At 47.0% G+C, this 27,119-nt stretch overlaps 1 protein-coding gene across 1 annotated transcript in view; it reads right to left on the bottom strand.

Moving 5' to 3' along the window:
* Positions 1-2,790: 2,790 nt before the first annotated feature.
* HK2 (hexokinase 2) overlaps positions 2,791-27,119 on the bottom strand; it is a 57,425-nt gene continuing 33,096 nt past the window's right edge. Inside the window, exons 4-18 of the mRNA XM_007970099.3 lie at positions 24,021-24,140; positions 23,071-23,166; positions 22,479-22,578; positions 21,976-22,159; positions 19,022-19,177; positions 17,458-17,691; positions 15,806-16,110; positions 14,526-14,674; positions 14,146-14,265; positions 10,507-10,602; positions 9,744-9,843; positions 9,464-9,647; positions 8,091-8,246; positions 6,666-6,899; positions 2,791-5,340 (exon numbers count right to left, since the gene is read on the bottom strand). Of these exons, the coding sequence (XP_007968290.1) occupies positions 5,196-5,340; positions 6,666-6,899; positions 8,091-8,246; positions 9,464-9,647; positions 9,744-9,843; positions 10,507-10,602; positions 14,146-14,265; positions 14,526-14,674; positions 15,806-16,110; positions 17,458-17,691; positions 19,022-19,177; positions 21,976-22,159; positions 22,479-22,578; positions 23,071-23,166; positions 24,021-24,140 (2,379 nt within the window). The 3' untranslated portion in view covers positions 2,791-5,195. The remainder of the gene's footprint in view (positions 5,341-6,665; positions 6,900-8,090; positions 8,247-9,463; positions 9,648-9,743; positions 9,844-10,506; positions 10,603-14,145; positions 14,266-14,525; positions 14,675-15,805; positions 16,111-17,457; positions 17,692-19,021; positions 19,178-21,975; positions 22,160-22,478; positions 22,579-23,070; positions 23,167-24,020; positions 24,141-27,119) is intronic.

Here is a 27,119-nt window from a genome sequence, read left to right as displayed (position 1 = left end):
TTATTTTGTGTACAAATTTATTTTAACATACATAACACGGGAGAATCACAGAATGATTACCCAATAACGCAGTGAAGTCTAGATGCTTATATACCCTTCTTCATAGGGGAAGGAGAGATAGGGGAAATGTGATAACTTTTTCAAGGGGCGGTAAATGTTTATTAGAGAGAATGAATGTGCCAGGTAGACAGAAATTAACTTGTAAATGATTCTCTTTGGAATTTGAATGAAATGCTGGAATCCACGAACATTATCTTGTGAAAAAATCCATTCAAGTGTGGTTGCATTCCTCAGTCTTCCTTTCTGCAACAGATAATAAAATTTCAGAGAGAGGATAGAGGACAATTGTGTTCTCCTAGGTGGGTCCAGTCCTTAAGAGATTTCAGGGAAAGGACAGAAGGCACTTGTGTTCTCCTTGTGAGGAGGGGGTTCAGTCTTTATGCAGATCAGGGAATATCAGATAAAAGCCTTATCCTGTGCTTTGGGAGAAACAGAGAGTTGAAGGTGGGGCAGGAGGAAAGACCTTGAGGTTGCTTCTTTATTCAGCATGTCAAAGCACCATTATTTTGGAATATCGTTTTCTGAGTCCCAGTAAATGGCACGGCTGGCTTTCTCCTGTGGTGAGGAACCCCACAGAGCAAGTGGGAGTTGGGCAGGGAGGCAGCCCAAGGGAAGCCATGAGCATGGGGAATCCAGGGCTTGGAGGGCATTCTAGTGCAAATACTTGTGTTAAATTATACAATTAAAAAAGTGTGTTCATCCATCCTTCCATTGCTACAAAGAACTACCTGAGATTGGGTAATTTATAAGAAAAGAGGTTTAATTGACTAACGGTTCTGCAAGATGCACAGGAAGCATGGCTGGGGAGGCCTCAGGAAACTTGCAATCACAGCAGAAGGTAAGGGGAAGCAAACACATCTTCACATGGCCAACAGGAGGAAGAGAGAGAAGGGGGAGGTGCTATACAGCTTCAAACAACCAGGTCTCCTAAGAACTGTATCATGAGAACAGCAAGGGGGAAGTCTGCCCCCATGATTCAATCATCCCCCCACCAGACCCCTCCTCCAACACTGGGAATTACGATTTGACATGAGATGTGGGTAGGGAGAGAGAGCCAAACCATCTCAAAAAGTATCTTCTGAATGTTTTGTCCAGTATTATGGTCTGTGGAGAATAAGTGTCTGTGTCCACTTCGAGCCCCCAGTGGGAAATGGGAGTGCAGCTCTTCCCTGGGGCTGTGAAGTGGGGGCAGCAGTGGCCTAGGGAGGGTAGGTGGCACCAAAACTGCACTGAGCAGCAGCCTGGCTAAGGCTGGTGGACACCACCAAGCTGAACTGCAGCACACAGACCCCAGAGGGGTGAGTCATTTGAGGGAGAGCTGCTGAGGAAGGGGGTTGAGGCCTCTACCAGAGTTCAGCTAGGCAGAGGAGGCCCTCAGGGAAACCCATTACTACTCTTACATCATATATCGTAATTTTTAACAAAAAGTATTTTTTAAACAAAAACAGGATCATAATACACTGTTTTGAAATATTCTTTGGCATGAAGCAGCATACTGGTAATGTTTTCTATGTTACTAAATATTATCCTATAACCCTGCTCAATAATATTCTACAAAACCACAGTGGTTTTGTAAGTTGCATGCCAGTTACTTTCCTAATTGCCCCATATCACAGGAGGCTCCATTTCCCAGGCTCCCTATGCCAACACACTTCCTGCTAGGTTCAGCCAATGGAAACACTGCAGAAAATGAGTGGGTGGGAGAGAAGGCAGAGAATTTCTTCATCTCCCACTCCATTCCAGGGTCCCAGTCCTTGCTTTGTGACTCCGATCCAGCCAGTGGGATTGAAGCTACTTTTCTTGATGTTGCGAATCCCTGGGTTGCTTCTCTACTGCTTGGCTTCTCAGCATTCCCATCCCCTGTGTAACCAAGTCACAGTATTAAAATGTTTGCAATGACTGGAATGGATTGTTTTCCTGACTGTACCCTGATAAAGGGTGAGTGGATCCATTATATAGAGACAGTTTCTCTTTTTAGCTATTATAAGCCATATGACAGTCAATATCCTTAAAGTTAAATCTTAGTCTTCAACTATATGTATTTCCTTAGCACAAATTTCTAGAAAATTATACAAAGCCTGCTGTGAGGCATATTGCCTATTTTCCCCACAGAAGGGCTATACCAATCATACTTCCACCAACAGTGTATGAGAATGCTCCCATAATCTCACCAATTTGATATCAGAAAAAAATAGGGTCTAATTTTCATCTTTCCCTCACCCATTGGCTATTTCCATTATCCTCTTAGCCGTGGTCATCCTCTTCCCTCGGTTATTGTCAAACAGGGCCATGTGAATGTCAGTGGATATCACTGGGGACTTCTGATGAATTTACTCTCCAGACCTGTGTTCTGCTTATTGGGGAGAGGGGAAAGCTTGGTAGGGAGGGGACAGAGGCAAGTGCTTTTTGGATGTTCACATGAGAGCTATATATCCTGAATATGAATCACCTTTGCTGAGGGTGGCGCTAATTTCAGCCAAGCTATTTAAACAGTAGACCGCAGGACTAGCCATAGCTCTTCAGTGGCTTGAAATCTAAAGGGTCAAAGGCAACCCAGGAAAAGCTGCCTTCTAGTTCCACTGGGACTGAGTTTCCAGAAAGGCCACATGCCTCTCAAATACACACACTCAAAATCAAGACACCCATAAATTACTCATCAGGCTGGCCAGTAAGTACTGATATGACCGGAAGATGACTACACTCTTAAACACTCATGAATCACACATTTGATTATTTTGGAAAATGTTAAAATTTATTAATAGTTAACATCACATAGTTAATTAAACTATTTATTGTACATAATGACAACATCTTCACTAGACTGAGTGCTCAAGGATTTGAGATGATTCGCTATTCATCACACCCCGAAGATTGAGATCCCATGTATATTACACAAAGCAAAGCCATGTCAGCAAAGGACTGTCAACCTAATTCTGAGAACACAAACATTCAAAATTTATTTTCCAGTGTTCCTTTTTGGAAACCAACAACACATTTTTAATACCTACACACACACACACACATCTCTACCTTAAAAAAAAAAAAAAAGTGTAACTTCATAGATAGTACCTAATCTTCAAGCTTAAAATTTAAGTTAAAATTCATCTCTATTTTGTGGGCACCCTTTAGTGAACCTAAAATCTACGTGAAAGCTTTTGGCTTTTGTGTAGCAGGAAACACCCACATTTTGGGTCAATTAGTGCAGATGGGAGCAGAAGAGCTACACCAGACAGCAAAGAGACTGGAGCAAAAAAGGACCAGCCCTTTGCCGCTCTGTGCTCCCAGGAGGAGCTGGGCCATTTTCACCTAATAACACCCAACTTTGCTTAAAAGTCGTGCAATCAGACACTATTCTCAGCACAAGTTTGATAAATATACAAAAACCGGGTGCAATTTCATCATGAGTTTCTTTCCATCTTTCCATTCTGATCCTTGTATCCAATTCAATGGAGTTACATCCCTCTTTATTATATAGTATCCAGGTTTAACGTCTGTGCTTGTGTGTATTTTAGAGCAGAGGTGGGCTTTCAGATTCAGAATCAACTGCACTCTTGAAAAGTAGGGACGGAAGTTTTTAAGCCACTCTCATCCCTCCCAATAGTTTGAAATAAATAATGTGTATTAAAAAACCCCCACAAAAACAGGTCAGCAGACCAATGCCAGCTCAGCCTAGGGAAGCACATGGACAACAATTCTTGTAAAACATTTAAAATACAAACCCAAGGTGAAACTTGCTGGGAGGGCACAAAAACACCAAAAATGTTGTCCCTGAGGTTTTATTTGGTTGTTTAATTGTTCTGTTTTGGTTTGTTGTTGAGGATTAGATACAATTTTAAAAACATTTTTTTTGGTGACTTCCTTTATCTTGTCAGAAAGCTTTAGAATACTACTGACTGCCCTAAGAATAAAGATTTCTAAGCCATGAGTCCATTTGAAATGATTCCTTTGGTTTCCTTTGCTTAACATCCCATGGAATATTGCCCCAAGAAAATCTCTAGATGGAGGAACCAATTGCTGTGGTCTCTTCAGTCCATTGGCTCGGCCTCCATCTCTGTCCCTGCCTTCCACACTTCCAAGACCACAGGGGAAGGAGGAGCCAGAAGCAATTGCTTTGCCACTCACTCACCCTGAAGAGGCTTCCCTTCTCTTCCCACAGGTGAATGAGGTATTTCTATGACTAGTCAGTATCTTCCCCTTCCGCCCTTTAACTACACTGAGGCCAATTCTGACAAGACTTGCATATCTATATACACAACAAATTAACATATAAATACATTACGTACAACTGACCATTACATGTCAAGATGAAGGAGCAGATCTACTTCAAGAACTAAATAAAATTTCAAATATAAATTAAAATGAAAATACAGTGTTTCCACTTTTGCAGGAAAAATTTGTAAAACAAACCAAAAACTCCCCCTTCCCCAAAAGTCCATCACTCGTGGATAATGTGTGCACCCCGCTGAGATGCGACGGCTGGCCCAACTGCAGGATGCGTCAACTTCTGGCTTTGGTTTCACTGCCCAGACTCAGGATTCCTTGATTCCAGGAATAGCAAATGCTGGAATCCACAGGACAAATGCTTGTAGATGAAGTTAAAGAGGGGCTGCTGCATGGATATCCATGGATTTCCCTCCACTGTCGCCCCTCCACCCTCCCCACATCTGCCTGTAGGACAATCAGGCTCACATCCTCAGTAGAGACCTCCCAGATCTCTGACAGGAGAATCAGTAACAACATCAGAGCTGGGGGATACACCCCACCTAGAAATGTCATGTTCAGGCTTCAAGGTGAAGCAACCATATCTTCATTAGTGTCCCCATCCTGTAGAATTATACAGGGACATGGAATTTGGCAAGGGGGATTACTAAGGGTGACAATTTTCGTGTTTTAAGAGAACCAATGGGAATGGTTGTGACGCATGTGAACAAATCCTTATTTGGAACTGTATTTATCTTAATAGGGCCAAGTTCGGCCACCAAGCTCTATGATGAGATGCAGAGTCAAAACCCAGTCCAGTGGGGTCCTCTCTGCCAAGGAAAAGCCAAGGGGTCTGTCTCTGACACAAGGGGATGACATAATTTAAAACAGGGAAGAGAGAGAGAAAGAGGAAGTTCCTTCCGATATCAGGGGTTCTATCGCTGTCCAGCCTCACGGATGCGGCAGGCCACAGCAGTGATGAGCGCTGCCCCCTTTCCGCTGCCATCCTCTGACTGCAGGAAAGACACATCACATTTTGGAGCCAGGTCCTTCACTGTCTCATGCATGACTTTGGCAAAGCTGGAAAAGGTGGGAGGAAGACACAAGAAAAACCATCTTAGTCATGATTGGTTTATATTTGCACTTAGAAATGGAAAGCTAAGAAGCGATGCTGGAAACCCAGAAATAATTAAGAAGAGGAGAAGGATGACAGCTATAATGTATTAAACATTTACTATATATTATTAAGTACCAGAAAACTGTGGCTTGGAGATACTAGTACTATGCCCAATTTCCACATCACATCAGCCATTGGAGAGCTAGGATTCAACTCTGGGACAAATGTCTGAGATCCCCGCAAATTGTGTTCTTAAAACTAATAATCAGTAAAAGAGAAGTTCGACAGCCATGGAAGCCACAAGTGTGCCTAACAGAGGAGCACAATCTGTTCACAAACTCTGGAGGGGGAGACCAGGACTCATGAATGTGATTTTCTATCTTCCAGGCACATAGCCTCGTATCAGAGCCACATCTGCTCCAAAATGCCATTGAAGGCAAAAGAAGCAGACTTACAGAGTCACTGCTAGGGTATCACAGTGATCACAGATCCTTCCTATATGGACCAGAGAAAGAAAGAGCTGTGATCTGTCCCAATACAACAGGGTCAGGACACCCTCCCCATCTACAAAGCTAAAGATGCCATGTCCCAGGGTTGGTGGCTGGGCTTCTGTCTCCCTCCCAATCCTCAGGAAACTTTATGTATAATAACAGTCTGTGACTGTTGCCTGTCAATCCCTGCTCTAGAATGTTGAAAAAAATCTTGCTTCAGAGTTCTAGCATTACATTTGCCAGAATGTTCACAGTAGCACTGTTTGTAACGGTCAAAATCTAGAAGTAACCTAAATATCACATCAATGATAGAAAAAACCACAATATACTCAAAGGTATGCTATACAGCTCTGAAAATTAATGAACTACAACTGTATACTTCAATGCGGATGCACCTCTAAACAAACACTGTGTGAGAAAAGCCAGCCACAGAAGAGATACCATATGATTCCATTTGTGGCAGGTTCAAAAATAAGTAAAACTAAACAATATGGATGCACACCTAGATATATGGGGGCGGAAAAGAAAAGCAAGGGACTGATTCAGCACAATGCTTACCCCTGGCACGGGAGTGTGAGGACACAATTGTGGAAGGGCTCAGGGGGGCTTCCCACAATGGGGGGTGAAACACAGGCCTATTTCTGGTTGTGAATCTTTAAACTATAATACATGTATTATATACACTGTTTGGAATGGCTGATAATTCACTCTCAAGTAACAAAGGAAAGAGAGAAAAAGGGGAAAGAACAAAGAGACAGAAAGAAGGTGGGCAGGGAGGGCTGGGCTCAGGCACTCACTGAGGATGTAGCTTGTAGAGAGTCCCATCCACACCCACTGTCACTTTGAGAGCGTCCAGCCCACGGTTTTCTCGTATCTTGTCCACCACAGCGGCCATGCCTGCGCCACAGAGCTGGGCTGCGCGTCGGGCCACCACAGTGCACACCTCCTTAACAATGATGCTGTCATCACAGGTGCTCTCAAGCCCTAAGTGTTGCAGGATGGCGCGGACTTGCAGCAGGGCCAGGCAGTCACTGGGGTGAGAGGGAGACAGCAAATGTTCAGTTATGCACCAAGAGGGCTGGTAGCCTACCACACCAGGGCCTGAGTCCTTGATAGGGGAGGCTCTGTGGGGGTCTGGCTCTCCAGGAGCTGGCCCCTCGATGTGGTTCCCATTTCTAAATTCAGAGCACTGCTCATCCTACTGGACTACACTGACTCTTCTTGAGGGTGACAGGAATACAAAGAGCTCCTCATTCCACTCTCCATTCTTGAGGTAGAGCATTACTACTACAAAGTGGATACTCAAAACAAAGCAAATTCACTGTTGATCACAGTTGTCAGTTACAAAGCTCTTTCATGTCCATTCTCTCGCTGCTGGTCATGGGTCTGCAAGGCTGGAATTAACCAAGCAGCATTAGACTCATGCTTTATTTCTGCTCTGCTGCTCTGGGTGGCCTGAACTGTATTTGTATGCTATTTACAAAGGAAGTGTAAATAAAGTTATAGAAAGAAAATAAACCCTCCTACATAAAGAAAGCTATTTTAAAAGCCTGGAATCACCTTGAACATAACAGACCTGTAAGCTAGAACATATCTTTCTATTCACTGGTGCAGATGCCCGAGGGGTCTACTCACGTCAGTAATCTAGTTCCTGCTCTTCTCAGCCCTGAGAGTAATGGCATAGCATTAATTTTTAAAGGGCTCTGAAATTCACTGTTCTAATTTGGAGCAGATTTTCCACCATTTGACTGTAGGAAGACGGCTTTGCTCTAACGAGCCACTGTGTGGCATATGTTTGCACTGCCTGACGTTGCAACATTTACTCAATCCTGGCTGCCTGATTACTGCAGCCAGCAGTTAGGAAGGGCTTTCAAGCTGAGTATGGATGTTTTAATAGGTTATCTTTCTCTGTGCATTTCAATTTACATGCTATGAGCAGGTATCTTTCTACCTTTGATATATGGTCTAAAACCCAACAATACCACTTTACATGACCTCAGGTCAGGCTTAGCACAAACTTTCATGAGAATGCTCTATGGTTGCCCTTAAAATGACAACTGTCCATAATGTGCTTTTAGTAAACACTATAGACACGAATGTGTTTGCCACTAAACTGACTTTTGTATGAGTCATGCCCTGAGCTGTAGAAATCCTTCAGTTTGTCTGCCAGTGAGAAAAAACAAGGACATGGCCCCCTGCTACCCTGAGCCCTAAGCTCTCACCTCTCAATCTGAGACAAGAACTTGGTTTCGAAGATGCCCCTTGTCTTGAGCCGCTCTGAGATGCGACCTCGGAAGAGCAGCCCACGCTTGGTGAAATCGATGAGAATGTTACGGACAATCTCACCCAGGTACATTCCACTGATCATTTTCTCGAACCTGCAATGCGAGTAACATTCATGGAGGTTAAGTACGAAGGAGGAGGGATGTGTTGAGACAGGACAGGCCAGCTTAGTCACCCCCAGTGCATCAGAAGTGGCAGACAGGCAGACTCCCCTGATGGAAAAGGAATTGCTACTTGATTCACCTGGGCAGGATCCCTGGTGTCTCTGCATGCTAATTCACAACCTTCAGCAACACTGACCACAGTGCCCGAGGCCGGTGGGGCTCCTGGGGAAATAAGCCTCGGAAAGGAACCTACAGGGAAAGGAACTCATTTCCTTTCCAAGGCTTATTTCGAAACTTCATGAAGCAACTCAAGAAGGAACACACACCATAACCCTACCAGACTTCTCAGAGCAGGGGAGAATGCTGAGTCTTAATCTTTAACCTCACCAGGCATTCAGCGTGCATTCTCTTGGACCTAATCATCATTACTCAAGTAACTACTGCCAGCTGTAGGGCCCCCCGTCCTGGCCACTGGAACTAAACATGATTATGCAGTGACTTGAGGGTCTTTTGGTACTGAACCCTGCCTTGAAAAAAAAAAATCGACGTCCCCAGTTTCAACCAATACCCCATCGCCACCCCATCTTGGCTTGGCCCAGCCTGCCTCCTTCATTAATGCTGCCTACCTGGCCCCTAGAGGCATTTTAGTCTGTAACTTCTATTCTAGACACGTTTTGCAAAGTGTATTCTGCAGAACGAGGGTGTTTGATTAATCTAGTTAGGAAACACTACAGACAACAGCTTAATGAGAAGTGTGTTAGATCTTACACTATTGTCTCTCAGCTCAGACCCTGCTCCCCTACCATGCACAGGGTCTTGTGACACTGGGGCTGACCCAGTGCTCGGCACTGGAAGATGGAGGAGGGAGAGGATTTGCTCCTGTCTGCATCACCCCAGAGATGCTCTGCAGTCTGGCAGCAGCAGGTGCTTCAACTTTCTATTTGTTTCTCCCTAGAGTGCCAGACCTAGGCTCCAGTATTCTCCCACCTGTTCCCTGTTCTCCTAGGTTTTGGAGCGGGAGATGCTTCTTATGTTTACTAACTCAGAACTTTCCAGGTGCATTTGACAAGAAACCCTTTCCAAGGAAACCTCCTTTATTAACATCTCATGATAACGAGCATCCTGGGAGATGCTATTGTGGAAGCTCCGATCACTTGTTGCCATCCAGTCCTGGGATACACTTAACAGGGCCCCAGTTGGGTGCCTACCTCTGCTTGCCGGGGTTGAGTGAAAGCTCATCCACAGCCACATCAAATTCCGTGCAGAAGTCATCTAGGCATCCATTGTCCCCGAAGGCCCCCCATTCCATGTTCACGCACATCCGCCCCTCTTCTCCTTCCACCAGTTCCACATTGCGCATCTCCTCCATGTAGCAGGCATTGCTGCCCGTGCCTGCCAATCACAGGATACCAGGGCCTTGCTCAGCACCATCCCTCCCACACCCGAGGCCGTGCGGCCCCATGTGGAAAGGACAGTCTGGGTCCTTACCAACGATGAGGCCAACTTCACAGTGAGGGTCTTCAAAGCCACAGGTCATCATAGTTCCAACTGTGTCATTCACCACGGCAACCACATCCAGGTCAAACTCCTGAGAGGGCAGAAGCAGATGCCCAGTTCACAGGTGAACCCAATATTCTCCTTTCAGACATTTGCATGGGAGATTTATAGGTATATAAAATATATCTCATACACCATGGCTGGCTCTCTCATTCCATTCAGGTCTGTGCTTAAATGTCACCGCTTTGGAGAGACCCTCCCCGCTCGTGCTATTTAACAGTGCCCCTTGCCAGCACACTTGCTCCAACTGCTCTCCTCACTCCACTTCACTCCTTTTTCTTTTTTTTTTTTTTTTTAACTCTATATGGTCTAAAAAGGGAAGGCATAAATAATACACCCTTGTTTAGCATATAGTCAAGAAATAACCATAAAAATGGGCAACCAGCAGCCCTTATGGCTGCTCTGCTTATGGAGTAGCCATTCTTTTACTCCTTTACTTGTGTGTGTGTGTGTGTGTGTGTGTTTCACAGCTCTTAACAGCACCTGCCACTAGGTCATGGGCTTATTTGTTTATAGAACAAAGCTTTGCTGTGGTCACTCCTGAACCGCCAGTGCTGAGAGCATGGCTTGACACACAGTGCACACTCAACAACCGATGCAGCCACACTTAACGCTGCCCTCACTTTCTGAACACACAGACCAGGTCAATCATCGAGGAGCTGACACATCAGGCCTCGTGTCATGTGTCTCCTACCTCTCGCCGGTGGATCGCTTCCTTCAGCAGGGTCACCACGTCCTCGCCCTCACAGCCAGATGCCTTGAAGCCTTTTGTCCACTTGAGGAGGATGCTCTAAAAGTCACACATGAGCATGGAGAGGACATCAGGGAAGGGCTCCCAGGTCAGACGGATTCTCCAGTGTCACCAATCATCTCACCCACAAATTAGTCTAAACTGTTCCTAAGGTACTTACTTGGATTTATTGAGCACCTACTGTGTAGCAGGTACTGGGCTAAGCACAGATCATGTATTACATCATTTAATCTTCACAGCACCCTTGTGGAACATCTGTCATGTTTATGGCCACTTTATAAGAACCTGAGGCTCTGGAGTGACTTGCTCAAGGCCTACAGCTTGGAAGAGAGAAGCAGGATGCACCCCGAGGCCCTCCGACCCCAGTGAATGGGCTCATAAGCACCATGCAGCTGCCCCCGCTGTGCAACTTCTTCCTGTGTGCTTGCTTCACTCACTGGGCAAAGCAGTTTGCTCTGTCCCTATCCTTTACATCAGAAGGGTCGGTGTACGTCTCCTAATTTCAAACTCCACCATCTGGCAAACAAGTGCTTCGCCCACAGCTGGGTGACAGCTAGGCTTCACCACCACCCCGTGTCCTTCACTGAGGAAAAAACTCCGGGCTCCTCCTCAGCATCCTCAGTGGCCCCTTGCCTTCAATAGGGTCCTCTGGGAGCAGATGCATGATAGCTTTGAATCTGGGGAAAATGCTTTGGGTTTTATTCCCTGATGCCCTCTCTGCTGCCATAGCCCACCAGGAAACAAGCCTCAGGGCTTCAGACCCCTTACCCAAGAGCTCGGCTTCCATAAATGAGCTGTGTGGTCATAACCCACCCACTTGCATGATTTCTTCAGGCCCTGCTCAGGGATTCAGCCCATCAGCTTGGCATTTCATTCACATTAACCTGGAGGTGTCACACTGTGTTTAGATCCCAGGAGATTCAGAAAACAAAGCGCATACCCTCAGAGAACTGGCTGGCACACCCACGACCAGACAAGTGTGTGCTTATCTCTACCCAGCTCTCCACAAGTTAGCTTCATATCTCTGATGAAAGTTTGTATTTAAGGAATGTTCAAATAACATTATTTCAGGTGATCCTTACTGATAAGGCAAGTGGAGGCCCAACAGCTGGGGAGGCTCACCCCAGGCCAGCAGCTGGGAAACACAGCTGGGGGGCCACTGAGCCGTATGGCCTCTAAGCCCGGGGGCCTCTGCACTGGCAGGATTTCTCAGTCATAGGAGGATCTTGCCAGAGCCCACAGGGAGAAATGATTTCTGCTTTATTTTCTCTTAATTTTTACGGCTCTAGACCTAACAAGTGCTCCTCACAGCAACCTGGAACACAGCATAAAACCTAATCCAATGGCCTGGAATCTCACAGTTCAGAAACAGTTAACACACCTTCCGGTTTCCCTGGCAAATATGTAAATAAATATATACCCTGTTGGCATGAAAAGTTAAGATAGTATCTACTAGAAAATATTTTGGTAGGAAGTCTAGAAGAGGGTATACACTGGAGTGTTATGCTTTTATCATCCCGTTAATTGTATTTTATATTTTTCTATATCATAAAGAGATTACCATTTCTAAAGAAAAATAGTTTTAAAACTTTTTAGTCATACCACCAGTATTTTTTCATGTGACTGAAATTTCTTACAAATAACTAGTGGCTGATACTAGACAATAAGTGGGTCAGAATTTATTTAACTATTATCTCACTATTGAACAAGTTTGTTTCTAATATTTGTTATCATAAGTAATGGTCCATTAAATAGTACAGAAGTATTTGTCCACATGAGGCATAAAACAATGCTGGTCTGGTTAACACTAGATGAATATTAATAGGTGTTGAGAAATACCAGACTAAGCAGAGTTTTTATTGCAGAACTTCTTAAAACCTTAATTACACTAGTGCACATGGGGAATTCTCTCAGATAAGGAGGAGAAGGAGGCATTTACAGAACTCAGTGAAGCAAGTAGAGGGCCACTGTTGCAGGGACCCTATGGGAAATGCTGGTCTTTCCTTGTCACTGGGGTAGGCTTTTCTGTGCTGGCCCAGCTCTTTCTGTCACTTGCTCCCACCTACATGCCCCTCTCCACACTGGGCAGCCTGCTCGCTTTTCTTTCCCACCAACTCATTCTTCTGACTTGTTCCAAGTCCTGATGTCCCCCAGGTATGCACTCAGATTAACAACATCTGTCTCACTACCTGTCCTGGGGGCTTCAGTATCCATCCCATTAGGGCCACATTCCAAACAGCAGCTCTTCCTTTTCTGAGCTTGCTTCGTCAGTCCAGCCTGTTTGTAAGCATCTAAAGGTAGGAGCCATGCCTTTTATGCCTAGCAGTGGTATGTGCAACATACCACACACCGGCAGCGTGCACATGCGCTTCTTCATGACTGAGACGGAGACATAATGGCTTAAAAACAGTCTCCTGATACCTAACGCTCAGGGCTACCAGTCATCAGCAGCAGATCTAGCACTGCCTACTCAGTTCTCCACTTCTCGGGGCACTCATGTCCAGAACATCCGGGAGTGCCAGATCCTCACGCACCTACTTCACACCCAAGGTAAGTTGAAGAGGAGTGAGAAGCAAAGATGAGACCAGAGAAGAGCCGGGGTATCCAAACAGCAGGAGATGGCATGAAAATGCCCTGATCCCATAACAAGGGCCTCAGGAGCCCCACAGCATAACTGAAAGCACAGCCTCAGGTATCAGGAACCCAGAATCCAAATCTTGACTTGGCCAGTCCCAAGCTATTATGACCTGGAGCAAGATACCCAGCACCTCTGTATGGCTTATTTTCCTTTCTGTAGAATGGGTATTCAAACACGTCTCTTACATGGTTGCTGTGAGGGTTAAATGAGATAATGCACATAAGAAGTCTAACAGTACCTGGCATAAAGTAAGTGCTTAAAAATGATATATTCAGGCCGGGCGCGGTGGCTCAAGCCTGTAATCCCAGCACTTTGGGAGGCCGAGGCGGGCGGATCACGAGGTCAGGAGATCGAGACCATCCTGGCTAACAGGGTGAAACCCCGTCTCTACTAAAAAATACAAAAAACTAGCCGGGCGAGGTGGCGGGCGCCTGTAGTCCCAGCTACTCGGGAGGCTGAGGCAGGAGAATGACCGGAACCCGGGAGGCGGAGCTTGCAGTGAGCTGAGATCCGGCCACTGCACTCCAGCCTGGGTGACAGAGCGAGACTCCGTCTCAAAAAAAAAAAAAAAAAAAAAATGATATATTCAGTAGAGATGGGGTCTTCCTATATTGCCTAGGCCGGTCTTGAAATCCTGGCCTCAAGCAATCCTCCTGTCTCAGCCTCCCAAAGTGCTGAGATTACAGGTGTGAGTCACCATGCCGGGCAGTTGTTAACATTGAGTAACATCATCATCATTGCCCCAAAGGCTGTCACAGCTGAGCTCACCTACTTAACCTCCACCAGCCTCAACCTACTCATTCCCATCGAGGGGTCCCTCCCCGCTACTAGTCACTCACGTCCTTCTTTCCTTAGTCTTAGCTCAACTTTCTCCCCTGCTCCATACCTGGCTGGTTTAGAGTCAATAAAGCCCTCAGGGGAGCCCTCCAGGAAGGTGTTATTACCTCGTCCAGGCTGTTCTGCTGGCAGGGGAAGGAGAAGGTAAAACCCAGAGGCAGGGACACGCCCTTCATGCCCATGTACTCAAGGAAGTCCGCGATGCACTGGACAATGTGGTCAAAGAGCTGCAGGGAGAAGTTAGGACACTGAGGGAGGGGCCCTGGGCAGGGCAGGCTCCCCCAAGCAGGGCCCGCCCGAGACCTCAATGTTTCTTTCCACCCAGAAGAAATGCAAGCTCAGGCACAAACCTGAGTCAAGACCAGGCTGGAGCCCTGGGTCCAACTAGCCCTCCCCAGGGTCACAGACAAGCAGAGAAAGCACTGTCCTCAAAGGCAAGAGGTGACATCCACCAGGGGCCCCCTCCTGGAGGCGCCGCCCTGCTCACCTCGTCCCCGGTACCGTGCATGACCTCCTGCGGGATGGCGTAGATCTTGTTGTGCATCTCCACTCCACCCCACTTCCCGTTCCGAACACGCACCAGCAGGACCCGGAAATTTGTTCCTCCAAGGTCCAAGGCCAAGAAGTCCCCTTTCTCTGGAAAGTAAGCCCAGGGAGGTGATAAGTTGGGACAGAACATGGGGAATGCTGAGACAGTACACTTAAAACTATCCAAATACACCATTCCTATTCCATTAAATGCCAGTTTAGATTACATTCTAGAATACAGAAGGAACAGAAGAGTCCAGCTCCCTGAAGGAAGCTGAAGGGAAATCTTTTAAAATGAGAAAACCCTCCCTTGTTCGACAATTACAATGTGCCACGTGCCTCACACACAGTCCTGATTCAATCCTTAGGAAGCCCTGAGAGGAAGACACTGCATTCCTCTCTTAAGGATGATTGGGATCCGGCGGATAGGTTAAATCACTTGCCCAGGGCCATATAACCAGGACAGGGTAGAGCAGGGACCAAATCCCAGTCTCTGTCTCTGGAACCTCTACCAACTGTGCTATGCTGGCCTGCTCACTGACTAACTTCTCTGAATTGGAATAAGACCACCATTTCTGAGGTTACAAGAGTTACAGCAGGGGTCGGAAATCTTCTTCTGTAAAGGCCTGGACGGCAAACAGTTCAGGCTCTGTGGGTCATTCAGTCTTTGCTGCCGCCACTCAACTTTGCCAAGACAGTGTAAAACGACAGTAAGATGGGCATGGCTGTGTAATAATAAAACCTTATGTACAAAAACAGGTGGTGGGCCACATTCAGACCATGGGCCATAGTTTGCCAACCCTGACTCAGACCAACGTGGTGATTGCAGGAGTAGATTCTAGAACCTGAATTCCTGGGTTTGAATCCCAGCTCTGACATTTTCTAGTTGTGTGAATTTAGGCAGGTGTCTTAACTTCTCTGCGCCTCAGTTTTCTGTCAAATACAGGTCAATACATAAAATTAACTGCTAATATTTTTTAAGTTAACAAAGATTACATGAATTCATACACATAAAGTGCTTCGACACACAGTAAGTATTGAATAAGTGTTGACCATTATTACTGTTTGCAGAGGAGCACCTTATCTGACTTTATCAAAGATCAGAACTCCCTAGTAATATAGCTGAAGAAATGTGTTCTGGTTCAAATGTCCAATGCTAATGCTAAGGGAGTCCTCCCAGGGCATCAACACTAGGACAAAGGCCCACCATGTGAGCCAGGTGGCAACCCTGCCGTGTACCTGTGCCATCAGGGGTGGCACACACGTAGGTGGGCAGCATCTTGACAGGGGCAATGGCGTGAGTCTCCTTGCTTAGACCTCGCTCCATTTCCACCTTCATCCTCCTCTTGACCTCCAACAGCTGGTCATGGCTCAGCTGCAGAGGCTCCAGTGTCTTCTGACGGGCACGGTGTTGATCGGCCAGCCGGTAAGCCACTGCTGTCACCATGGCTGCACCTTTGCCACTGCCATCCTCGGAGCGGAGGAAGCGGACATCGCAGTCGGGCACCAGCCGCCGCACGGTCTTATGTAGACACTTAGCAAAACTGCAGTTCCCCAGGGCGGATAAAGAGACAGGTGTCCATGGTTAGGGTCAATGGTGCAAATGGTGAGACAGTTGCCCACCGCCTTAGCCCAAATGCCGAAAAGCACCTGCAGGAGTGGGTGCCGCCCTAAATATCCTCTCTCCACTCTCCCAAGTTAGGAACCACTAGAAGAACATATCAACTATGACCACTGGGATTGGTTCACCCCCACCACTGAAAGGAAAAGACCTTCTAATAAGCCACTGTCCCCTACATGCAGTCACACAAGACCTCCTCTTCCTCACTGAAGAAGGCCCCCTGCCCACTGCTCCTCTGCCCAACATGGTACCATCAGCCTCTTTGCTGGAGCAGCCCTATGGTATGAGGTGGTTCTGATGCCACCTACTTATCTTGTTCCATCACTATTTCACTAGCTGCTATCTGGGAAAGACCCAAAATTAAAAGCTAGAGATGCTCTTCTGGACTTTAGCTTCTCTTTCGCCAGTTTCTGCCAATGATCCCAAAGGTGTCTGCACAGCTAAAGACAATGGGTGTGTTCAGCCAGGAACTCTATGGGTAGTGGCCACTTGGAGTCATGGTCTCCAGGGCCTTCCTACTCCAAGTGTGATCTGTGGGCTGCAGCCTCACTGGGGGCTGTGAGAGATGCGGGATCTCAGGCTCACCCCAGACCTTCCGATCAGAATCTGCCTCCTAACAAGGTCCCCACGTGACTCATGTGCACACTCAAGTTTTTGCATCACTGAGTAGGAACAGGGAATCTCAGGGCTGAGTCCTCCTGCACCAACCAGTTAAGAAAACGAAGGCGCATTGAGCTGGCATTCTTATTAGGTGGAAATGATGGGGAAATAAGTAGGGCACAAAAGAGAGACATCTTCTAGGTCTCAGCTGAAATGTGAACATTCTGGTACCTATGACCTGAGGGATCAAAATGTGGACAGGGCAGGATCAATTTAATACTAAGGTCAGCCAGAGAAGCCGGTAACCCCCACTGGGCTGGGGTGGCCCCTGGCAGAGGACATAGCACCTGCAGGAATCACCAAGAATTCTAAGAGTAAAAACAGGAACAATAACGCATAAAAAAGAGGACGGCAAAGAGAGTGCCCAGCAGCCAGAGGAGCTCTGCGGAGAGTCCGAGTCATTGGTAGCCTTCAGAAATCACCTCCACCCACGCCAGATATGACTCCCTCCCATTCCCCCTTGCCCAGGTGGGAACTTTTATTCCAAGACCCTCAGCTCCATGGTCCCACCACACCACCCCTGAAATGCAAAATGGAGCTGGCATGAGGAGTCACTCAGCCCCAGGTGCTCCAGGAACTCTGCATCTCCAGGCCCTGCACACTGACTCACTGGGGGTGTTTCTTGTAGACGGAGCCGTCGACCCCAATAGTAGAGCGCAGCCGCTCCTCGCCTTTGTTCTCCTTGATGCGCTGCAGCACGGCGGCCAGGGTGGCTGCGCACAGGCTGGCGGAGCGTGTGGACACAATCTGGCAGATCCGGTGAGTGGCCACGCAGTCCTCCTGAGTCGGGTCCAGGCCCAACCGCATCAGGACCTCACGGGCCTTCCGGATGCCATCCTTCTCCCTGGGAAACAGAAAGACAGTATGTGGGCCCATGTCTAACCCACTGTGGCCAGCGTGTGTGTTGGGGGGTGGTAAGGAAGCCCTTTAGCTCCAGCAAATTCACTGCCCAGTGGGGACAGAATCACTCTGCATTGCTCAGTCCACCTGTGCGGGGCAGTAGGAGGAGGAAGAGGGTGCAAAATACAGTACAGCCACCCTGAGGCTCCTCTCCCAGAGGCCCCACACACACAAACACACACAGAGAGACACAAGCAGTTGAGAAAAACAAGTATTTCTTATGCATGTGCTGTGTAAAAACAAGGCCCTGTTCTTGGTGCTTTTACCACCGAGTTGTGTGAGAGTTTGTGTTACATTTGCTTGTGTTAGGGGAGACAGTGTCTCTGTTGTCAGCCACTCTCTACATGTGAACCCTGCTGTGATGCCCACCTGGTTTCTCTCTCTAAAGCAGTCGGAGTCTGTTGCATTTCACCATGGACTTGGCACTGTTTTAGCTTGTGTCTAAAGACAGTTGGTAAGGGGCTAGTGCTATAACCTTAGCACCCTTCTCAAGGGAACTAAATCTTGTATCACCTGGGGGTACTTGCATCACCTTGGGGTATAGCAAAAAGTAGGCCCCATTCCTTCAAGAGTTTCCCCTTAAAACAAAGTCACTCGAACTGTTCCACTGCTCCATTTGGCTCCAAAGACACCTCCTCTCCACCATCTGGTCCCTGAAACACCAGGACTTCCTCAATCTACAAGTGGAAATCTCAAGAACAGCAAACGAGGACCGCCCAACTCTTGGGATATTGTTAACAAAAAAAAACAAAAATCAAGTCATCCTCACTCTCGCTCCTGCTGGGCTGTGAAAATGTAGGCCCCAGCTCTGCTTATTAGAATGAATTGGGTAGCTATATCTCTGGCCCATCCAAAGACCTAGCTTTCTATTATGAAGCAGGGGTCATGATAGAGTCCTTTTTGAGAATTGCCAATAGGGAATCAGATGTCAGAGCTTCAGGAGAAAGAAAAAGAGGCAGATGCAGGGAAGTCGTTCAGGGGCCCTCTGGGATCTTACAGCTTTAAATCCAGTGCAACAGCCCAAGTCCCTGCATATGGAGGCCAACCACCGTTCCCAGCACCACGCGTCACTGGTAGCAATCACACTCGAAATCGACAAGAGTGGAGACTGGTAAGTGAAGTGAAGCCACAGGCCCGCCATGGTCCATGTCGTGTGAGACCCTCTTGCAGTCTACACTTGAAGAGTCAAAAGGTAGTGCCCCCTCCTCATTCCCCAACTACCCGTCCACTCTTGTGGTGACCCAGCGAATAGAGGGGGCTGGCCAGACGCTCACCCTTCGATATCTGAGATGTCTTTGGTCTCAAAGCGACCGGTGTTGAGGAGCTCTGGGCTGAGCTTCCCCCCAAAGAGCAGCTCCTCCTTGGCCATCTTCACCAGGATAAGCCTCACCAGCTCCCCCATGTACATCCCACTGATCATCTTCTCAAACCTGCCAGAAGATACAAACCAAAAACATAAAGTCCCTGTTGAAGCAAGATGTGCACATGTGAAACTTTACAACTAAGGGTTAATGTGTGCTGCATGGCCCAGGAGTAAGGTACGTGGAGAGGTGACAGCTCAGGGTGGCTGACTTGGGCTGTCCCTGCAGGCTGGTGGGCCTTCACCTATGGAGAAGAATAAATGAGCCTTAAACAGCCAAATGAAACACCCAGGGAGTATGGAACATTCTGGAACAGCCTGTATTTAAGTAAAGTTATGCATAGGGTGGTAATCTTTAAAAATCTTCTCTAGCGAGGAAATAATTTTTAAAATTAAAATCTTACATAGCCCAATATTTATTCACAAGAGAAAATGGCAATCTGATTAAATATGTGGCACAGGCCTAGAAATTCATCAACTCATACTGTCCACCCCTGCAAGATGTTCATGGGCTCCAGGGAAAATGGTGTGAAAACCACCTGGGCCAGGGGATGATGGGGCAACATTATAAAGGCAGGTTGGGACAGAGAAATCCGCACTGGGCTAAGAGCTCTAAATGACAGGTCTCAGGGGTCTGGGAGTGAAACACGCTTCTGAGCAGGCAGGTGACAAGATAAAGGCATGTTTTAGAAAAGCAGGGGCTGGCCCCCAAACCGGCAGCGCTGTCAGGTGATTTAATTTTTCAACACTAGGTGGCACCGTTTTCTTTGGTAATTGGTCTTTCTGGCTAGAACTGAGGAAAACCAAGCCCTGGTGATTCTTTTTGGCAAAAGGCCCATTTCTGGGTGTTTGAGAAAGGACCTGTCTTAGAGGAGGCACCTGGGCCTGCTGCCACTAACTAGGATGAGCCCCAGCGAGGAGGGGACCCAGGACTGAGATGTGAAAGGGATTCCAAGGTTACCTTTCGGAGAGGAAACCCAGGCCTCCAGGAAGCAGCCTGCTCAAGACCCAGGGCCAAGTACAGCAGCATCGCGGCTAGCTGAGAGCTGGCAAAATTGCGAAGATGACAGCGCGCATTTTAAATGTTAGTGCACCCACACAGGCAGAACTTCAGGAGAAGGAAACCAGCGTGGATGCAAGCCTGGCTTCAACAGTAAGGAACTCCGTGTCTGCCCCAACATCTTCTCCCACACAGCTGGTTCTACGGGAGCTGGGGGGAGTGAAGTGGGGGGTGCGCTGGGGTCGGTGGGGCTCCCAAGTGTGGGTGGTTTTTTAAAATGGGTGATTTTTTTTTTTTTTTTTTTTTTTTTTTTTGAGACGGAGTCTTGCTCTATCGCCGGGGCTGGAGTGCAGTGGCCGGATCTCAGCTCACTGCAAGCTCCGCCTCCCGGGTTCACACCATTCTCCTGCCTCAGCCTCCGAGTAGCTGGGACTACAGGCGCCCGCCACCTCGCCCGGCTAGTTTTTTGTATTTTTTAGTAGAGACGGGGTTTCACTGTGTTAGCCAGGATGGTCTCGATCTCCTGACCTCGTGATCCGCCCGTCTCGGCCTCCCAAAGTGCTGGGATTACAGGCTTGAGCCACTGCGCCCAGCTAAAATGGGTGATTTTTTATAAGTTTTTATTCTAGTTTGTAAAAACACTTTGTTCCAGTCAACATTTGGAAGATACTTACTTGGAAATACATTACAGGGGACAAAAATTGTCTATGGTGACTTCAGGGCTGCCATGGATGACAATTTGGTGGGTGTCTGAGGATAAGCCGGGGGTGTGTTGTCATGGTCTGGCTGGCAAATTTGTCTGTTGACACTTGAAAGGGCCTATAGTTCCTCGGAATGACTTGGGTGTGCCTCATTCGCAGAGGCAGACACCGAGTGATTTTTCAGCTCATAAACCTCTCATCAGCCGTGGCAGACACAACCAGTATGTTCCTCAGAAAGTCCAAGTAAAGGACTCATTTCAACATGTGAAAGAAGCTTGTGACTTAGGTAAATAAACCATGCTTTGAGAAAGCAAGGACTCTCCTGGAAAGAAAAAGGTTACCCACCACTGACTTGGTTTATAGGGTTCAATTTTCCTCTCCAAGTAGAGATCTACACGAAAAGCTTTTCTACAACAGTCACAAGACAAACGATGATCTGTATTGCTCAAAATATTTTGCAACTGCTTCAGACCTTCCTGTTTCAAGACCTTTCACACACACATTTGGCAAATGTTTGTGAAAGTGAAATAAGGTTTTGTAAGAGATAAAAGCGACTAAAAACAAAGGCAGGCCAGGCTGGAGAATACAATATTCAGGATCCAAAATGCTAGAAGCCCCTCCTCCAGTCCATCCAATGTCCAAGGGAAAGAGGCCAAGGAAGCTCCTCAGCCAATATCTCCCGAGGCCATGGGTCTGCCTGCAGCTGCGGCAGGAGGCCCTGGGACCCCAGGGACCAGCAATGAGCAGCCAGGTGTCAGCCTGTCCTCTGGAGAGTGATGGAGTTGGAGCTATGAAAGGAGCTTTCAGAGACCCCAATCTTGGCCACCTCAATACAACTTTTCTTAGGTGTTTCACAGTTCCCATGGACAATTTACAAATAGAAGGTGGAAAGAAAGAGCAGGGCCACCCACTTACACTCAGACTAGAACCTTCTAAAATGACTCCTGTGAAGGACACACATTATTAGCTATAATCTGGTGTATCCGCTTGCTCTCTGTTTTAGATCCTCTCAGCAATTTATAGTCACAGACATTCCTATGACCAGCGGCCGCCTTGGCAACCTCTGGGGATGTAAGACTGTAAAGAAACAACCCCCTGGCCCCGACCAGCCCCAAACTCAGCTCCAGGCCCCCTCCAAGCCCACTGGCACAGGAAAGGCCCACTCACAGTTGCTTCCCCGGGTTCAGCGAGCCCATGTCAATCTCCTGGTCAAACTCAGTGCGAATGTCGTTGAGCGAGCCATCGTCCCCGAAGGCCCCCCACTCCATATTGATACACATCCGCCCCTCGTCACCTTCCACCATGTCGATGTGGCGCATCTCTTCCATGTAGCAGGCGTTGCTACCCGTGCCTGTCAAAACAAGGGATAGCTATGCACACACCTGCTCCAGCCCCTTCCCATCCCTCTTCCCTCTTACACTACTGTCCCAAGACTGCCCGGCCAGGGTGGCTGGGATTTCTCACTGCAGACTCTGGGGGCATCACAATACATGGTCTAATCTTCTGCCACCCCCAACTCCATGAGTCTCTGTTCAGCTCTCCAAAGTGATTGGACCATTATCTTCTAATATGAACCAAAGGAACAACCAACCCATGGGCCCCTTCTCCCTTTCCGGCCCACACCCCCATCTCTTGGCCAGCACGGGCCCTCATGCCCAGTATTCACTCACCCACAATGAGACCAATCTCACAGTTGTGGTCATCATAACCACAGGTCATCATGGTCCCTACTGTATCATTCACCACAGCCACAATGTCGATATCAAAGTCCTGTGGAGATAAAAGGGAGGGCTCTGACCTTCATAATCACAGAGGGCAACTTTCCTAACACCAGCTGTACATCACTCCTCCTCTTCCACCTCCTCCTTCTCTCCCTCTCCTTCTCACTCTCTCTTTCCCCTTCCCTCCCCAGAACTCCTCCTGTAATAAGACTTTTAACTGATTTCTCTCTCTGCACCATTCCACTCCCATGTCAACATCATTCCAACTTCCTTACTTAGAAATGATATTCAAGTCTTCTTCAGGTTAGGAACTAAAGAATTTTTCTTGTGCCAAGGCTAAGATTATTTATCCATTGCAATAATCTAAAAACCCCCAAAGCAGCGGATCATATGCAAAATTATTGAGTACTTGTGTCAGGGAAATGGGAACCTCTCCTTAAGCTCCACAAAAGCAGATCATGATGAGTCAAGGACATTCAAGGAGTCTTCAGGGTGGACCCAGAAAAGCCCACAGATCCCAAGCTCCTACCACCCCACTCACCCCTCTCCGCTGGATGGCCTTCCGGATCAAAGTCACAACGTCTCTGCCTTCCACTCCACTGGACTTGAATCCCTTGGTCCATGAGACCAGGAAACTCTGGAAAAGGACCAAGGAGTGAATACTGATTTCCCACTAAAACTGAAACTCACACCATACCCCTCAAACCTCCGTCACTGGCAGAGACCTCTGCCACTGGGGTAAAGTCATGGTTGAATATTTGTATTACTTCCTGGCTAGCCTAGGAAAAAGAAACTCAGGACAACTGTCACTATAAGACACAGTCACGTGCCCCATAACAATGTTTCAGTCAATGACCGGTTGTGTATACTGTGGTGGTAACAAGATTATAATAGAGCTCAATAGTTACTATTGCCTAGTTTAGATACACAGATATTACTGTGTCACAATTGCCTATAGCATTCAGTACAGTAGCATGCTATACAGATTTGTGGCCTAGGAGTCACAGGCTGTCCCATACGGCCTAGGTGTGTAGTAGTAGTCTGTACCATCTCGGTTTGTGTAAGTGCACTCTATGATGTTTACACATAAGTGAAATCACCTAATAAAGCATTTCTCAGCACATATCCCCATTGTTAAGCAATACATGACTGTACTAGTTTCCTTACATCAGTAACTCTCCAAGCATCTTTCTTCCAAGGGTCTTTATCACAACACTTTAAACTGAGGAGTTCCTGAGTTCTCACTGTGGATGGGATAAGGATACTGTGCAATGTGTGTGGGAGACAGAGTGATAAAGAGCACTCCCAACCACCCAAATATTTCTTCACCAGCCCCCACACTGACATACACAGTCACCCAGAAAGGCAGAACTTCATCTCCACAATCCTCCAGTGCTACCACCAACACCACAGCAGGTGACTCAGAAGTCCCTCTCGGCCCTCCCAGCCCCAAGAGTGAAGCAACAAAAGTGTCCGAAGAGCCCATCTTACCTCGTCTAGTTTAGTCTGGTGGCAGGGGAACGAGAAGGTAAAACCCAATGGGAGCTTCTTGTCTTTGATTTGTAGCTTATCCATGAAGTTAGCCAGGCATTCGGCAATGTGGTCAAACAGCTAAGGACACATGACAGGGTGGTAAGCAGAGAGGTCGAACAGCATAGAGATTAAGGGCATGCACTTCTGGCTCAGCACGTAACTAGCTGAATGTGTGCAAAACCCATTATCTCCTCTGATATCTTCATTTGCTCATCTACAAAAAGGGAATTATAACTGGACCTGTCCTCATGGAGTTATGAAAAGGAGTACATAAGTCAATACATATAAAGGCTTAACATTAGTTTTTGCCCACTAAATATTGTCCTCTACTTAAGCCATTTATCTAAACTGCCGTCAAGATAACCCTGTGAGGTAGGGGAAATCATGGCCAACATTAATCAGAAAGTCACTGCATGCCTGGGGAACAGAACATTCTTTGGTGGCCCTGTCAGAAACCCATTGACATGGATGCCCAGTTGACGACCTTACCAGAAAGGCCAGCCTATCTTGCTGCCAAGAAGTATTTTAGTATCCCTGTCTCTGGTGATGGGGTGGGGGGTGGTTTGCGGGGACAACATTGTCTGTTGGCGTTCTATGAACCAACCTACAAAAACAGGCAATTTTTACATTTTCTTCTCCATTCTAGAAAACTAATCTGAGGGCAATTCAAAGAAGTTATCTTTGTTTTCTAACTTTCTAAACAGAACATCCAGTAAGTTCATGAAGAGCGCTGAGAAATAAATAGCGTTTTGTGGGTGAGCAGCCTCACAACCATGACCACATACACTCACTGTGCAGGACCCAGAGCTCCTAAGCCTTAGAAAAGCAGTATTCACAATAAACCAGGCTTTCAATCAGCTCCAAAGCCCACACTCTCCTGACTTCCTTCTTGCCCCCACCTACACCCTCAAAGAGAAGCTGCTGACCCCTCTAGGTGTTTGAGGGCTGAGACCAGAGGCATTCTGGTGTAAAAAGTAAGCACAGGCCAAAGAGGCTGGGCAGATTCCAAGGGCCAGGTTGACTACGTGGCAAAATCTAAAAGCCAAGGCAAAGGTGGGTAAGAGGACAGCTATCCTTTTCCTATCCAGGAAGGAGTAAGAAGATTCGACTAAACCATGGCTTTTCAAAGTGTGCTCCTGGAGCAGCAACCTCAGCCCCATCACCTGGGAACATGTTAGAAATGCACATTCTAGGGTCTAAGGCCCATCCTAGACTGGCTATAGCAGAAATTCTGGGGGTGGTACCCACTCATCTGTTAGCAAGGCTTCCATCCTCCAGGTGATCCTGGAACAGTAGTTTGAGAACCACTATGCCAAACCACAGAAAGTATTTACATTTATAAAGGAACTGAGAGGTTGGGAGAGGGAAGTTGACAGACCTGTTGGCTCTCCTGATGCCTAGTGTATGGTCAGCAGGAGGGACCCAGGAAGACAAGGCCACCACAATCTGGAAGATGGCCAGATCTACTCAACTTCCCGCATCCATTCTGTTTGTCCCTCTGTCTGATCCCATGCAAAGTTAACAACAGCTGAGGCTGAACCTTCGACCTCCAAACCAAAACATTTTCAAGAGCAAAGGCTGGGGAGGACAAGGCTCTCTTGCCATGGGGATCACCAGTGCAGGTAAGCCAACTCCCTTGAACAGAGTTCAAGTATTTTAACATGAAAATAGGGAAATATTCAGCAAATTCTGTTCTGTCGGGAAGGTGACTGGAGTTGAATTATATGATACGTATATTAAACAAATTTCCAGCACCTTCTTCCTGGTACTCTAGTCAAAATGATCTTTAGTACAAATAGTTTTTATCCAAAAAAAAAAAAGAGAGAGAGAGAGAGAGTTGCAGAAGTTGTGCAAAGAGAGGGGGTTAGAAGGGGGAAAAGCAAAAGGGTTTCTCCTCCCCCAGCTCTGATCACTGCTTTCTTTCCAATTGCGCTCCTAACATAGGAAGGTAGAGAAAAATAGGCCGCAAAGAAGCATTAAATACTGCTCTGCCCAATACAGTAGCCACTGGCCTTCTGTGGCTATGTCAATTAATTAGAATTTTTAAAACAGGCCAGTGCAGTGTCTCCTGCCTATAATCCCAGCACTTTGGGAGGCCAAGGCGGGTGGATCACTTGAGGTCAGAAGTTCAAAGCCAACATGGTGATTCAAAAAATTAGCTGTCTCTACTAAAAATTCAAAAAATTAGCCGGGCCTGGTGGTGCACACCTGTAGTCCCAGCTACTCAGGAGGCTGAGGAAGGAGAATCACTTGAACCTGGGGGGTGGAAGCTGCAGTGAGCCAGGATGGTGCCACTGCACTCCAGCTTGGGTGACAGAGTGAGACTGTCTCAAAAAAATAAAAGACCTTGAAAATTCAGTTCCTCAGTCACACCAGCCACACTTCAAGGGCTCGATGTCACAGGGTCAGTGCCTATCACATTGCACAGGGAAGGCAGGAGACAGTTCCATTGCTGCAAGCAGTTCCACTGGCTAGTGCTGGGTTCAAAGAACCTACATCTTTTCTCAGGTGAGAAGAGGAGACCTTCTGCTTCCTTGAATTGAAAGACTATCTCATCCTCTTTGAGGAGGATCTAAGGGTAAGATGCAGAGAAAGAGTTAACACCTTCCTGTCATAAAAAGGCTCAAAGGGCATCATTTTATGAAGTTCAAATGGTTTCCTTTTCCTTACTGGTCTGAAAACCTGCTCACTTCCCTTTCCACAAGATATACTTTTAAAATCTTAAGTGGCTGATATTCAGGTTTGCAATCCACTGGTCTTCAGGAGAAGTTAACGTGCCGGACGACAGACTTTACCCAGGGACCCCCATTGCCCAGGTTCACAATTCTTCAAAAACCTTTGCAAGTTTGGGATTTCAACATTTGTTCTTAGTTTCAACTAAATTGTATTCTTACAATCCATTTGTTTTCCTTTAAGTAAAATACTGATACCGAATACCAAAAAAGGGGGGGAAATATGGGGAAAATATAGCACCAGTAATTCCATCACTAAAATAGCCACAATGAACTTCCTTTCAGCCTTTTTTCCAAGTGTTTTCTGCTGCTTTTAGGTACATAG

Source organism: Chlorocebus sabaeus, chromosome 14 (genome assembly GCF_047675955.1).
Source record: "Chlorocebus sabaeus isolate Y175 chromosome 14, mChlSab1.0.hap1, whole genome shotgun sequence".
Lineage (NCBI taxonomy): Eukaryota > Metazoa > Chordata > Mammalia > Primates > Cercopithecidae > Chlorocebus > Chlorocebus sabaeus.
Note: the sequence above shows the minus strand (reverse complement) of the source record. Positions and strands in the feature narration are given on the sequence as shown.